Genomic DNA, 15,207 nt, shown 5'->3' with positions numbered 1-15,207 from the left:
AAGCCTCTGTTACTGTATCGCATGCCAGCACCGAGCTTCCGCCTCTGGCTGGGATTCTTAGGAAGGGATTTTGAAAGTGCACTTCTAAGACGGCAGTATTCCAACGTCTTGCCTTTCATCAGAGTGACTACCACTAGAATTCATTCCCATTACTGGCTCTGCTACATACAGACATTCATGCCTCCAGCAAGTATCAGGTGTTGGGTTGCTGAACCGGGGGAATCGTTCTGTCCTCCACATACTTGTCTCCTTGACTTTTTTTTATTTTTTAAGAACGTGGGCGATCATTTTCCCTCTGTAAACCATTCATTAAAACATGGGCAGGGAAAGAAAATGAAGACATAAAAAGATGAATCTGATGAAGCCAGTCAATTTAAGTACAGGTGTGGGATCCGTTATTGGGAAACATGTTATCCAGAAAGCTCAGAATCACGGGAAGGCGATCTCCCAAAGACTCCATTTTATCCAAAATATATAAAAATGATTTCCTTAATAATAAAACAGTACCTTGTACTTGATCCAAACTTAAGATATAATTAATCCTTATTGGAAGCAAAACCAGTCTATTGGGTTTATTTAATGTTTACATGATTTTCTTGTAGATTTAAGGTATGAAGATCCAAATTACGGAACAATCTATCTGGAAAACCCCAGGTCCTGGGCATTCTGGATAACCGGTCCCATACCTGTACTTGATTCCAATTAACATATACTGAATCCTTATTGGAGGCAAAAGCAGCCTATTGGGTTTAATATTTAAAGGATTTTTAGTAGACTAAAATCTGAGACTTTGAGAACCAAATTATGGAAATACCCCCTTATCTGGAAAACACCAGGTCCCAGGCATTCTGGATAACTGGTCCCACCTCTGTAGCATTAAATTGTCATTTAGAAATGGCACATTAGTGTTTTGGAGGCGACGGGCATGATAGCTTGACGCCAGACCTAAAAATAAGAGCAATGTGTAATGAAGTCTATGGACGTCATACAGAACAACACAGCATTGTGAATCGTATGTAATTGGGCAGGATACCCCCTTGTTCAACAGGATTGCAGTGAATAGGGCTTGTACGGAGTTCCTTTTGCAAATTGCTTTCATCACAAAAAAAATCCTCTCTGGTTTTGTTATTATGTAAGATAAACAGGACAAATAGGGAGCTTAAAGCTATTCCAAGTTTTGTCTCTGCGTGGGACAGACGTTTCACTGGGGCTGCTAATTGGACAGTGAATCTAATCACTAACTAGGAATTAGGACTTGTCCTCCACTTTCTGCTTGTCTGGATAAAAACAGATCCCCTTGGGTGCCCCACTGATGCTTTTGCTATAGTGACTAGTACTAGATATGACTGGTCACCCTAGCGAGATGCCAGCGACCTTGCAGTCCTTCATTTTAAACATGCAACAGCGGCTAAACCACAAGTTGTAGGGGAAACCGATGTATTTCAGTAACAGCTGGATAGCCTCTGGTTGCCAATCAACCCCTGAATTATATGTAATGGAACAATTGTGTAGCCCCCCCAGGAAAGCAAGGAAGAATGGCAAGAGTGCTTAGCTTTGAAGTATGTGTGTGGCTTCATCATAGTGAACCTTGTAGATTAAATGAAAGCCTTGACGTTAATGAAAATAACTTCCAAATGTTTGTTCTCGCAGCTCAATGTGTTTCTGCTTCTTTCAGCACATAATCAAATTTCACAGGGCCTCTAAAGCAAACAAGAAACCTGTGCAGTTACCTCGGGGAATGGTGAAGTCACTACTTTATCAGATTTTAGATGGTATCCACTACCTTCATGCAAACTGGGTTTTACATAGAGATTTGGTAAGTTGACTGCTCATGAGGTGTGTGTGTGTGGGGGGGGTAGCGAGGCGCGTGGGGGGGGGTGGTTGGGTGTGGGTGGGTGTAGATGTTTGATTCTTTCAAAAAATAATTAAAAAAAAAATATTTTAAAGTGTCATGGAGGCTACTGCCATTGCCCAGGCTGCAGGGTTCTTGTCTGCAATGTGTCGTGCCATCACCGGTACTAGCTTGCCACCATTGGTTACTTGATGAAGGGCCGTAGCCCACAATATGGTCAGGCTCATATACCAATGCTACAAGCATTGGAATCTAAGGCAACTGACTTTGTAAGTGGTGGTATGCTAGAACAATGCTGCACTAGCTCACACCTGCTGACACTACCCACAACCTACATTTTTTTTTTCTATTATTATTATAATAAATGGAATAAGTAACAAGTATGGCCAAAAATCACAGACTAAAACCTTTTTTATAAAGTGAGTAAAACAGAATAAGTAAGTCTCACATTTTGTAAAGCGAGCCGGGTGGATTGATCCTCAGATAATTTATATTCAGAGGGTCCCTCTGGCTGTGAAAGGATAATCATCTTAATTTAAGAAGTGGGTACTAATGAGGATTTTGCTAGACGCAGACAAGGTACGTAGTGTCTGATGCTAATATACACTGACTGGGGCCTTATTCGTTGCTTTTAAAGTATTCTATCTAAACTTATTATATGCTTAGCTTTCCAATTAGCTGCCCGTGTCCTAGCCGTATGAACTTTCAGCAGAGCCGTTTTAAGGCCTTAGTGGGTCCTGGGCAAAGATCCAAATTGTGGTTCCCTATTATCCAAAGATTTTTGAAGCCATGCCTACCTTTTGGCCACACCCCTAAATACCACACCCATTTTACTAAAAACACAATCTAGATGTGCCAGTATAATTACTATACAATATGGATAATGAGCCTATTAACACCAGCCATGCCAATATAATCCCTAAATTAAATGGATAATGGCATATTAACCCTATATGTGCCAGTATATTACTACAGAGAATGAATAATCCGCATATTAACCCCAAACGTGCTAGTACAATTACTACAGAAAATGGATAATCTGCATATTAACCCCAGCTGTGCCAGTATAATCACTGTGGATATAGCCAATAAAAAATGCATCAACATGCCAATAAGATTACTGAACAATGTCCAAAAAGCAATCCATTTTACTCCTGACATGCCAGTAAGATCAGTGGATAGATTGAACGCATTACTTGCACTGTGGAATGCACAGCCATCTTGAATTTTCTACAAAGAGCAGGGAGTGAACCGAGAATGCAGACACAGGCAAGAGGGGGGGAGTGAACAGGGTCAACATGGTTGGGGCAAGGAGGGCAGCGGCAGCAGTGGTGCCATGGGGGTTATATGTAAGAGGGAGGTAAAAAATTTAAATAAAAAAAAAAAAACTTAAAAAAAGATACTGACACCAGAAATTCAACTCTCTTTTTTACAGCTATCATAATATTGCCTTTGAAAGCTACATATAACTTGCCATAAAGTATTTGCACAATGCTTTTACATTACCTGTCTGATGCCCCATGTTCCTGTATGAGGGGGCTTCCATCTTTGTATAGCAGGAGTCCATTAGAAACTTTTAACTGACAGGCTGAGATGGGACAGTCAGGTTGGCAAAACAGTCAGGTTTAGAATCTTCAATTAACAATTGCTTACAAAAACAAACCTCTCTGCAAACAAAAACGATCAACATGACCTATGAGTGACTTTTAATGTACATTCATATTTAAAAAGTAGTTTTTTAGTGTCAGTTTCACTTTAAGACATAGTTGCACAGCAGGGCCCCAAAATCTGTGGGAGCTGGGCAGATGCCCCTTATGCCAAGTTATTAATGTGGCCCTGACTTTCAGCCTTCTGTTTTCATCTTAATGATGCTTGCTCAATGTTCTTAAATGTTGCTTAAATGTTCCCTTTCACATGACATAAGAGTGATTTGTAACAAGGTGAAACTCGGTGGCCTCTAAGCCCTGATGCATTTTACAATGTTGGGTTTCCATGAGCTGCATTAGGACTCCATACAATTATAAATCGGTGGATTTGGGTGATTACTGGAGACGGTAATATGACAGAAAATATTCTTTCAGTTACTAGTGAGCCTCTAAAATATCACTTTTTATTTTCTAACCTTTGTGGCATTATGACCACTGTAGTGCTAGTAAGGAGAGCTTTAAATATCCTTAAGCCTCCTACTTACTGTCCATAGTAAATAAAAAAAAAAAAAAGAGCCTTTCTTCCCTTGGGGGGGGGGGATATTGCTTCTGAAGTGACCCAGTAGATTATTACAAATGTACTTTCACTATATCAGTGATCCCCAACCAGTGGCTCATGCGCAACCTGTTACTCAACAACTCCTTGGGTGTTGCTCCCAGTGGCCTCAAAGCAGGTACTTTTTTTTGAATTCCAGACTTGGAGGCAAATTTTGGTTGCATAAAACCATGTGCACTTCCAAACAGAGCCTCCTTGAGACTGCCAGTCCACATAGAGGCTACCGAATAGCCAATCACAGCCCTTATTTGTCCCCACAGGAACTTTGGAAACCTCTGCAGTATATGGTTACCCTTAAATGAATTAGCAAGTACTGATGTGAGACAAATAGGATTTTTTTAACTTCATTTAGACTTGGTTGCTAGGTGCTCATTTATGTAAGAGCCCTATATATTTCCTGGTTTTGCCGGAGATCATGATTGAGCATAAAAGAGCCCTGTATTTAAAATCTTAATGTCTCGCCATGATACAAATACAGGGCTCTCTTTTTATGTTGCAGCTATAGCCGCTCACTGTTGTGTCCCTTGGATAACACACAGGAGCAGTGTAACCCTTTTTCTTTCAGGCACAAGTTGTACCCAGTTGTCTGAAAGTGTAGTAACCAGCACAATTCTGCCACAAAATATTGTGATGGATACAGTTGCCTGGAATCGTGGTGACAATGTGGGTAGAAAAAACAGGTTTATTAAGAAAAAAAAAAATTCACACAGATTGTTTGTATGTTTGTTGAAGTGTTGAACTTTATTGTTCTGAATATTAGTTAAGAATTTCCTTTCCTCCTCAGAAACCTGCAAATATTTTGGTCATGGGTGAAGGTCCAGAACGAGGACGAGTAAAAATAGGTTTGTATAATAATGCTGCACATTTTTATTAGATAAGGATTATGGGTGCCATTGAATCAGGGTGCGAAATATTAGTCCAGAGGAAATATAACGAATTGCAAAAGTCTATTCATTGTCCTATTTTCCTTATTTCTGAGCCACATTAATAGCTTCAATTAACTGCATATTTATTTATATAAACTGAAGTTTTTACAGGCAGCAACTATTGACCCATGTGATAAGTAGTACTAAAGGGGCAATATGCATCTGTGTTTAAATGAATAAAAAAAAAAAAAATCAAGAATATTGATATAACTTTCATCCAAAGGAAACTGGTAGCTTTCTAAACCTGATCAGATTATCTTCGGTTTCTGATGTAATTAAGTTACTCGTCGCATTCTTTCTCTCTTCATTCAGCGTTGGGTTGGTTTGTTCATACATTAGGGGTCATTTACTTGACCTGGGGTGCGAAGGGGTACAAAAGTGGCCGTGCCTAAATGCCCCCTCACCAATACCGTGCTGACTATAGCAGTGTGAAAGGGAGCACAGAAGCCTGTGACTCTTTGCACAATGTAGGACATAGCCTGCAAAGTGCAAAAATAAAAATAAAAGTTTGTATTGTTATGAAAATCAACTTTTCATTTTCACAATAGATTGGTAACACAGAAAAATGAAATTGTTTAATATATAATGCAACTTAGACAGATGTCTTAACATAGTATTTATTTTTTACCTTTCTGTGCTCACAGTAGACAACACATGCCAGAGGGGATCCTGGCAGGTGGTTTATTAAAGCTAATAAAGGCCAAGCAAACCATAGTATGTTACTGTAATGGCCCCAGTTTGTAAGTGTGAGTTGTATGTAAGTAGGGTGTATGTAACTCGAGGACTCTAGTGAATAAAGTAGCCCCTCTTGTAAAATAAGGATATTATAAGTTTCCGAGGCGTTCCATGACCATATAAAAATAGGAGGCTGAAGGTGACTTCTAATATCCTTATGTTTTGCAACAGGGTACTTTATTATAATATAATAAGTTTCAGTCAGTCGTGTGACAGATGACATCACTAAGCTCCGATTATAAATAATTACATCCCTAAGCACCGTTTATAAGGATATCCTTTACAGGATATACATGGCTCTTGTGTATTCTATTTTAATTACTTTGATGCACTTTCAGTTTTTTTCATTTAGATTTTATTTAAAGTAATAGCCAGAAAGCAATTTAGTACAAGTTCTGCTTTGGCTCCAGTTTAACATAAATGTTTGCTCCCGTTGTATCTAACAAAGAGAATCCTATTGTATATTAATGTTTAACTGTTGTGCCTATATACCACATGAGAATATGGTCCATGTCTATTTAATCATTCTTCTGCCATGTAAACAAGTAATATTTTGCTTTCCTGTTTTACAGCGGACATGGGATTTGCCCGGTTATTTAATTCACCTTTAAAGCCTTTAGCAGATTTAGACCCTGTAGTTGTTACATTCTGGTATCGAGCCCCAGAGTTATTGCTAGGAGCACGCCATTATACCAAAGCTATTGGTAAGTATAACAAATCCTATTTCTTTCCTCCCTTGTGATGCTCCATATTTCTTCTCTGGTTTAGCTTTCTATCTGGGTTGCTGCGTTTATTTCCCAAACTTTCATTTCATCCCTCTAGCAGTAGCTCAGGTTTTAACTTGTTTATAGTTTTTGCATTTTTTTCCTATCCAGACTTCACATGCTTTTCATTTTAGCATACTTCCACTTTGTTTGATTTATATTTTAGTTCTCACTCACTGAAGGTCACTCTCCTATTTTGCTATATCAATTCCATATGCTGTATTTTATATCATCATGCTTCCTTTACCTTTCTACTCTTCTATCCTCTATCCTTCCTGCTGCAGTTTCAGTTTGCCTTTGGAATGTTTTTAAAGGGATTATTCACCTTTGAGATAACTTTTAGTATGATGTAGTGAGTGATATTCTGAGACCATTTGCAATTAGTTTCCATTTTTTTTGTTTGTGGTTTTTGAGTTATTTAGCTTTTTATACAGCAGCTCTTCAATTTGCATCTTAAAGGAGAAGGAAAGTTGCTTACTACTTGGGTGCCAAATGTTAGGTCCCCCCAAGTGAATGTATTGACTTACCTGAAACCCCGGGCCGGTGCTCCTATCGGCAGAAAACTGCAACCGGCGATCCTCTTTTGGCTTCTTCTTTCTTCACATTTCCCGGGGCAGACGCATGTGCAGTAGAGCGAAAAGCCAAACTTTAACTAAAAATTTGTCTTTTTCATTCTACTGCGCATGCGTCTCCCCCAGGAAAATTTGAAAACCGAAGAAGCCGGAAGAGAAGTGCTCCGTGGTGCTCAATGGAATAACCATGGGCTGGTGCAGTTTTCTGCTGACAGTAGCACCGGCCCAGGGTTTCAGGTAAGTCAATACAATCACTTGGTGTGCCTAATGATTTTCCTTCTCCTTTAAGCAATCTGGTAACTAGGGTCCACATTACCCTAACAACCATGCATTGATTTGAATAGGAGACTGGAATAGGAGTAATAAAAAGTAACTAACATTACATTTGTTTCCTTACAGAGCATTTGTTTTTAAGAAGGGGTCAGCGATGCCCATATAAAAACTGCAAAGAGTCAGAAGAAAAAGGCAAATAACTATAAAATTAAAAAGAATAATAAAAACCAATTGAAAAGTTGCTTAGAATTGGCCGTTCTATAACATAATAAAAGTTACCTTAAAGATGAACCGAACCACCCCTTTAAATTAACAGAACTATACACAGTATATAAAAGCGTGGCATCTACATTTAGTTTCCTTGGACCATAGTAGTAGGGCTGTTTGTGAGCAGGGAATATGCTACTGCTTTTATATCCTAATCATAGTACACACATAGTTTAGTTGACAGACTATGGGGCCGATTCACTAACTTCGAGTGAAGGATTCGAAGTTAAAAAACTTCGAATTTCGACGTTTTTTTTGGGCTACTTCGACCTTCGACTACGACTTCGAATCGAAGGATTCGAAGTAAAAATCATTCGACCATTCGATAGTCGAAGTACTGTCTCTTTAAAAAAAACTTCGACCCCCTACTTCGGCAGCTAAAAGCTACCGAAGTCAATGTTAGCCTATGGGGAAGGTCCCCATAGGCTTTCCTAAGTTTTTTGATCGAAGGATGTTCCTTCGATCGTTGGATTAAAATCCTTCGAATCGTTCGATTCGAAGGATTTAATCGTTCTATCGCAGTATTTGCGCTAAATCCTTCGACTTCGATATTCGAAGTCGAAGGATTTTAATTCCTAGTCGAATATCGAGGGTTAATTAACCCTCGATATGCGACCCTTAGTGAATCGGCCCCCATAAGTAGGCTTGGGTGAATTTGACCCGTTTCTTGTCCCCAAAAATTTGCCGCCAACGAAATGTTGCCGATGGTTACTAAAGTCTATGGGCGACAAAAATTTTTTGACGCGCACTGCCATAAAAGTCTATGCTGGGGATCATTTCCTTGGTGAAACAAGGTGAAAAAATGTGCCCATCCCTAACTATAAGCTATTCCATGCAGGGACCTTCTTTGTACTGTGTCGCACTTATTTACTATGTATTATACTTGTAAGATTGTACAATGCTGAATATATTTGTAGCACTTAACGAGTTATATAAGTTGTGAAGTTTGGGGGGATTCCACCGGGATTTGTACCATAAAGCAGGCCACTAAAGTCGGACAAACGATCATCCATGCCAATCTTCTGACCTGCAACTAACTTCACTATTTGTATATAGGCCCCCGAGGGCCTGTGCCTAGGGTGGCATGGTTTTGGAGGCAGTGCCTATTTTTTTTTTTTTTAACCCTCCACACACTCCACCACAGATTTCCATAGGAAATTCAGATGCAGGTGAGGGGTAGGGAGGCTGAGGAAGAATGTTTGACGTCACGTACACGGCAAAATCACTCGATTCTTTGGTCATCAGAATTTCTTGCAATCATTTTGTCCCTAAAACTGGCCAATATTTTAAGCACTGTAAAAATCAATGGGGCTCATTAATCTACACTGGGCAAACGAACCCATAGCAACCAATTGGCAATTGCCTTTTTTTTTCAGCCAGCTGCAGGTAGAACAATTAATTCAACAATTTGATTGGTTGCCATGGGATACTGTCCACGGGCAAATTTGCCCAATGTTGATAAATGGCCCCCGGTGACTCTAAAATGAGTGTGAACGCTGGCACCAATAAATACGTATGCTGCAAAATGTTTCCATGAATCATTGCTCTTAATGTAAAGCTTTTCGGCTTGCGAAAAATATAAAACACAAAAGAAATCCGTTCATTTTGTGGAAATTGTAATTTATTCATGGGAAATGGAATAAACATCCTTTTAACTTTCAAGTCTGCATATATTAAAAACTCTGTTCTCATGAATATTAAAAGTTCTCCATTTAAGTTTTCCTGCATTCCTTTTCTGTATACAGAAGATTTAAAATTGTATTCCCTTCTTTGGGTACATTTGCAAATTGTATAAATCAAAAAATGTTGAGGTGGATTGGCAGAGCTCTAAAGTGGTTTTGTTATAAACTACATAATGCAGAAGTTTTATTTATTTATTTTTTTTAATGAGAAATTCAGTTGCTTGACCTGGCATCTTTTAATCCCATCAGTGCCTGTGGGCCTTCAGCATTTGGGAGAGCAGTACAAATACAGGGTTCTGATAAGGTCAGCTGGCAGGGGTGATTATTTAGCATTTTTTCAATTTTTCGAAAGCTGTCATTTTAAAGCCTGTCACATTATTTTTTTTTTATTTTTTTTTTATACATTCGAGCGATTATGGAAATAGTATTATAATTGTGTTGAAGCTTCCAGCAATTTGCTGCCTGACTGTAAAAGTTACTGTGCTGAAAAAATAAAAACTGAAAGATAATGGCATTTCATTCTTTTTTTTTTTTTATGTCAAGTTTTGAGCTCACTTTTTATGCTTCCTGTATGACACTATTCAGTAATCTGTTTATATTTAAAGGAGAACTAAACCATAAAAATGAATATGGCTAAGAATACGATTTTTTTCTATACTGAACTTATTGTACCAGCCTAAAGTTTCAGCTTGTCAATAGCAGCAATGATCCAGGACTTCAAACTTGTCACAGGGGGTCACCATCTTGGAAAGTGTCTGTTGACACTCACATGCTCAGTGGGCTCTGAGCAGCTGTTGAGAAGCTAAGCTTAGGGGTCGTCACTAATTATCCAGCAGAAAATGAGGTTGGCCTGTAATATAAGCTGATGCTACAGGGCTAATTATTAAATTATGATGCTAATTGCACTGGTTTCTGTGTTGCCATGTAGTAATTATCTGTATTAATTACTAAGATACCATCATACGAAACTACGATATTCGGACTCTGTGTGGATTGTCCTGACTTGTCCTGTGGATTTTTCGTACCATGACGATCGGTTGTTCAGAACGGACAAGTTAAAAGATTTATATCGGTTACCGATAATATCTCTGAATGTATTGCCTATCTGACGATCTCAATAGGAGACTGTCACTACTGTTTGTCAGATATAACTTTCCTATGATTGCTGTCTGTCACAGCATTTCTTGCCTTCTATTTTTTTCCTTCTATTCTGTGTACACATGGGCTTCAGTATCGGGCTTCCTGTTTTCAGCATTAACCTCTAGGGCTTGAGTATGCTCAGTTTGCTCCTCTCTCCTTCCCCCCCCCTCCTTCCCCCCTCCCTGCTGTAATCTGAGCCCATAGCTATGAGTGAGCAGGGAGAGACTCAGGAAGTGATGTCACACCAAGCTAATATGGCAGCTACTATCCTAAACAAACTGAGAGATCTTCTAGAGCTGTTTACCCAAGTATGGTAAAGCATTCTGCAGAATATAGTGTTATAGCTTTCACTATTGTGGCTAATCTACCGTTAATAAACTGCTTCGGTAGCTTTCCTTCTCCTTTAAAGTGGACCTGTCACCCAGACACACAAAGCTGTATAATAAGTCCTTTTCAATTTTTTTTTATTAAAACATTCATAGCTGTTGTAAGCTCATATAAAAATCTCAGCTGTCAAATATTGTGTGCCCCTTCAGGGAAGACAATTCATTACATAGTTACATAGTTAAATTGGGTTGAAAAAAGACAAAGTCCATCAAGTTCAACCCCTCCAAATGAAAACCCAGTATCCATACACACCCCCTCCCTACTTTTAATTAAATTCTATATACCCATACCTATACTAACTATAGAGCTTAGTATCACCATAGCCTTTGATATTATGTCTGCCCAAAAAATCATCCAAGCCATTCTTAAAGGAGAAGGAAAGGTTAAAACTAAGTAAGCCTTATCAGAAAGGTCCATCTAAATATACCAGTAAACCCCCAAAGTAGTGCTTCTCTGAGTCCCCTATCAAAACAAACACTGCATTTCTTTCCTTCTATTGTGTACACATGGGCTTCTGTATCAGACTTCCTGCCTTCAGTTTAAATCTCATTGCCCTGGGCAAGAGCATGCTCAGTTTGCTCCTCTCTCCCCTCCCCCCTCCCTTCTCTACTGTAATCTGAGCTCAGAGCAGAGAGAGACTCAGGCAGGAAGTGATGTCACACCACATTAATACTGCAGCTCCTATCCTATACAAACAGAGAGTTTCTAGAGCTTTTTACTCAGGTATGGTAAAACATTCTACAGAATAAATATAGCATTCTAGCTTGCACTATTGCAGCTAATCTATTGGCAATAAAATGCCCCCGTAGCTTTCCTTCTCCTTTAAAGGCATTAACTGAATCAGCATCACCCGGCAGTGCATTCCACAACCTCACTGTCCTGACTGTGAAGAACCCCCTACGTTGCTTCAAATGAAAGTTCTTTTCTTCTAGTCTGAAGGGGTGGCCTCTGGTACGGTGATCCTCTTTATGGGTAAAAATGTCCCCTGCTATTTGTCTATAATGTCATCTAATGTACTTGTAAAGTGTAATCACGTCCCCCTCGCAAACACCTTTTTTCCAGAGAAAACAACCCCAACCTTGACAGTCTACCCTCATAATTTAAGTCCTCCGTCCCTCTAACCAGTTTAGTTGCACTTAGTCTCTGCACTCTCTCCAGCTCATTTATATCCCTCTTAAGGACTGGAGTCCAAAACTGAACTGCATACTCCAGATGAGGCCTTACCAGGGACCTATAAAGAGGCAGAATTATGTTTTATTCCTTGAGTTAATGCCCTTTTTTATGCAAGACAGAACTTTATTTGCTTTAGTAGCCACAGAATGACACTGCCCAGAATTAGACAACTTGTTATCTACAAAGACCCCAAGATCCTTCTCATTTAAGGAAACTCCCAACACACTGCCATTTAGTGTATAACTTGTATTTATATTATTTTTTAAGTGCATAACCTGCATTTATCAACATTGAAACTCATTTTCCAGTTTGCTGCCCAGTTTTCCAGTTTAGACAAATCACTGTGCAAAGTGGCAGCATCCTGCATGGAACCTATAGTTCTGCACAATTTAGTATCATCATGTCACTTTCCATTCAGCACTTCATAGATGTCACTGCTCTCCCCACATTCCCCCGTTCTCTTCACCGTTTAATTGTGTAACCAGTGCATGGGGATGGACATCAGGTCCCCCATTCTGGTGCACAAACCAGATTCTGAGATGATACAAGGCTTGTCTTAATAATGTCCACAAAATGGCTCCTGCCTGCTTGCTAGAATTATGAATTCCCATAGTGAAGGAAACAAGATTCAAATAATTTATACAGTGTAATTAAAGTTCACTTTGCTTGACTTAATGTGATAAAATAGGATTCTGAATAATTTTTTTGGGTGACAGGTCCCCTTTAATAGCCCGAGCATTGTGTGATTTGTTCTCTTTACTACTTTATATTAATCTGAATGGTTAGTTGCAGTTCGGAAGATTGGCACGGACGATCGTTATCCGACATAGGCTATAATCTGCATGTCTATGGCCAGCTCGAATCAATTGTAACCTTGGAATAAGAGACCCAAAGTACTGTATAAGCTAAACGTGTATATTGATCTGTCTCTCCCTCTAATGCTTTTTTCTTTTTTCTTTTGTTTTTTTTTTGTTTTTTTTTTACTAGATATTTGGGCCATAGGATGTATATTTGCAGAGCTTCTAACGTCGGAGCCGATTTTTCATTGTCGACAGGAAGATATCAAAACTAGTAACCCTTATCATCACGACCAGCTGGATAGAATATTTAATGTCATGGGATTTCCTGCAGGTATAAATTTCCAGAAATGTATTTAAATAAATGGGGACAAAGAGAAATGGTTGGATCTGTGGTTTCAATAGTGCTCTCCAACTTGTTACAGAGAAAGGGCCAGAATACAAAATGTTGGCTGGCCCATGTATATTAAAATGATCATTTAATTTAAATTAGTCTGTTGAGACCATAGGTAAATCTGGTTACAATAGCGCTTCTGCCCTAAAGGAATCTCGTTGGAGAGTCCTGAATTAAAAATTGAAATGTCAAGGCCTTTAGTGTTTTCCTAGAGGTAACCTTTAATTTATACTCGTTGGTTTAGATAAAGATTGGGAAGACATTAAAAAGATGCCTGAGCATTCAACTCTAATAAAGGACTTCCGCAGGAACACGTAAGTAAAGTTTTTTTTTTTTTTTTTTTTACTTTATTAACATGTATTTATATAGCGCCAACATATTGCGTAGCACTGTACTTCTGTCATATTCTGTTGTATATGCTCCTACCCATCTTTTCTATGTTGGAATCCACCACTTCTTATTTTGCTCAGTGTAAGGGAAGGGAATTAACAGTCTATCGTTTAACAGTCAAGAACAGTGGGGAGCACTGAGCAAATAGAAGGGATGCTTGTCAAAATGAAAAAAAGAAACTTGACATGGTGTCCATAGACTACTTAAGCTCAAATTATGAAATGTTTTTATGTAGGCCACATACTGTATAACCAAGGTTCTTTATTAAGAGACAGCAGATCAGAGTTGATAGAGCCCCTAATACCCACTGGACCATGGATTGAGTTTGTTAAATGGGATATAAACCTAAAAATGAATGGATGTAAACATGCTAAAAGTGGTCCTCGGAGCACTGCAATTAACATTCATTTTCTATTTTTAGTGGTTTATTAGTTTGTCTGCTAATGCCAGGCTTTTAGCTCAACAGATTTATGAAAGTCAGCAACCCTAGATATGGGAAAACTAGCTAATATGTTAGAAACAAATCAAATTACAAAATTAATGCAAAGTGCTGTAAGGACCACTCTTAAGTGATTTTATGTCTATTACTGTTTGGGGTTTAGACCTTGAATTCCCTTTAAGAGACTATTGTAGAAATGAAACAAGCAGTAATATATCTGTATATGGAAGTAACCAGTAGTAGTAATAATCATAACTTTCCACCACCCCTACAAGTGGTTTCTCAGAGGTAAAACTTCTGATCTCTTTTATATTCCCTTATTTGGCTTCTTATTCACTTGCCCTTTTCCATCATTCTACCCTGCTTGTGATGAGCGCATTTATACTCTGCTCATCCGAAGGCTTTCAGTAGGTGCTCATGGTCAAGCTGCAACACCCAATAAGATAAATTAATCCTCACGAAGGAAGAAATTTAAGAACAAAAACAGCACTGAGTAAAAGAGAAATGTATCCCAGTAGAACAGAAATCGTATTCTCAGCCAAAGAGGGATACCAGTGGCTTACCTAGGTCAAATACAGTGGTATTTATTCCATGTACTCCTCTGTAATTCAACTGTCTAGTGTTCATTTCTCTTACTTCGCCTAACACCTATCAGTCATGACAAAAACTTGCACTGTGTGGAATGTATGATGGAATAGTTGTAGATTGGAATTGCTGAAAGGCTGCCAGGAACCTTGAGGCATTCACCCTTTTGGGCTGCAGACCAAACCAATGGAATTTAGCCATCAAATGCTGGATCTAGTCTTGTAAATGCACCGCATAAAATGCAGTGCAGACATATCACTATAGAACTAGTTACATAGTTCATTTGGGTTAAAGACTTTTTAGTTTGGATGATGTTAAAACTCTATTCAGATATATATCTCTATATAGTATCGAAATGCGCCCCAGCACTCTCAACAGTGTAATCAGTGTCGATCTCGGTGCACGCTCCTGTGGGGGACCCCGTCACGTCCCCACTAGATATATCCAAATAGAATCGTGTGCTGCTTCATTCTTCTATTTGGAGTATATATATATATATATATCTCTCTATATATATATATATATATCTATATCTCTCTCTCTCTCTCTCTCTCTCTCTCTCTCTCTCT

The 15,207-nt window shown here is 38.8% G+C and overlaps 1 protein-coding gene across 3 annotated transcripts in view; it reads left to right on the top strand.

Moving 5' to 3' along the window:
* The window catches only part of LOC108708713 (cyclin-dependent kinase 8), a 57,124-nt gene that overhangs the window by 28,824 nt on the left and 13,093 nt on the right, over window positions 1-15,207 (top strand). For all 3 annotated transcript variants that reach the window (XM_018247717.2, XM_041582661.1, XM_018247718.2), the window contains 5 exons: window positions 1,676-1,816; window positions 4,899-4,956; window positions 6,348-6,479; window positions 13,021-13,164; window positions 13,469-13,538. In XM_018247717.2, coding sequence (XP_018103206.1) covers window positions 1,676-1,816; window positions 4,899-4,956; window positions 6,348-6,479; window positions 13,021-13,164; window positions 13,469-13,538 — 545 coding nt within the window. The remainder of the gene's footprint in view (window positions 1-1,675; window positions 1,817-4,898; window positions 4,957-6,347; window positions 6,480-13,020; window positions 13,165-13,468; window positions 13,539-15,207) is intronic.

This window comes from Xenopus laevis, chromosome 2L, assembly GCF_017654675.1.
Source record: "Xenopus laevis strain J_2021 chromosome 2L, Xenopus_laevis_v10.1, whole genome shotgun sequence".
NCBI classification, from domain to species: Eukaryota; Metazoa; Chordata; class Amphibia; order Anura; family Pipidae; genus Xenopus; species Xenopus laevis.
This window is presented reverse-complemented; position numbering and strand designations above follow the sequence as displayed.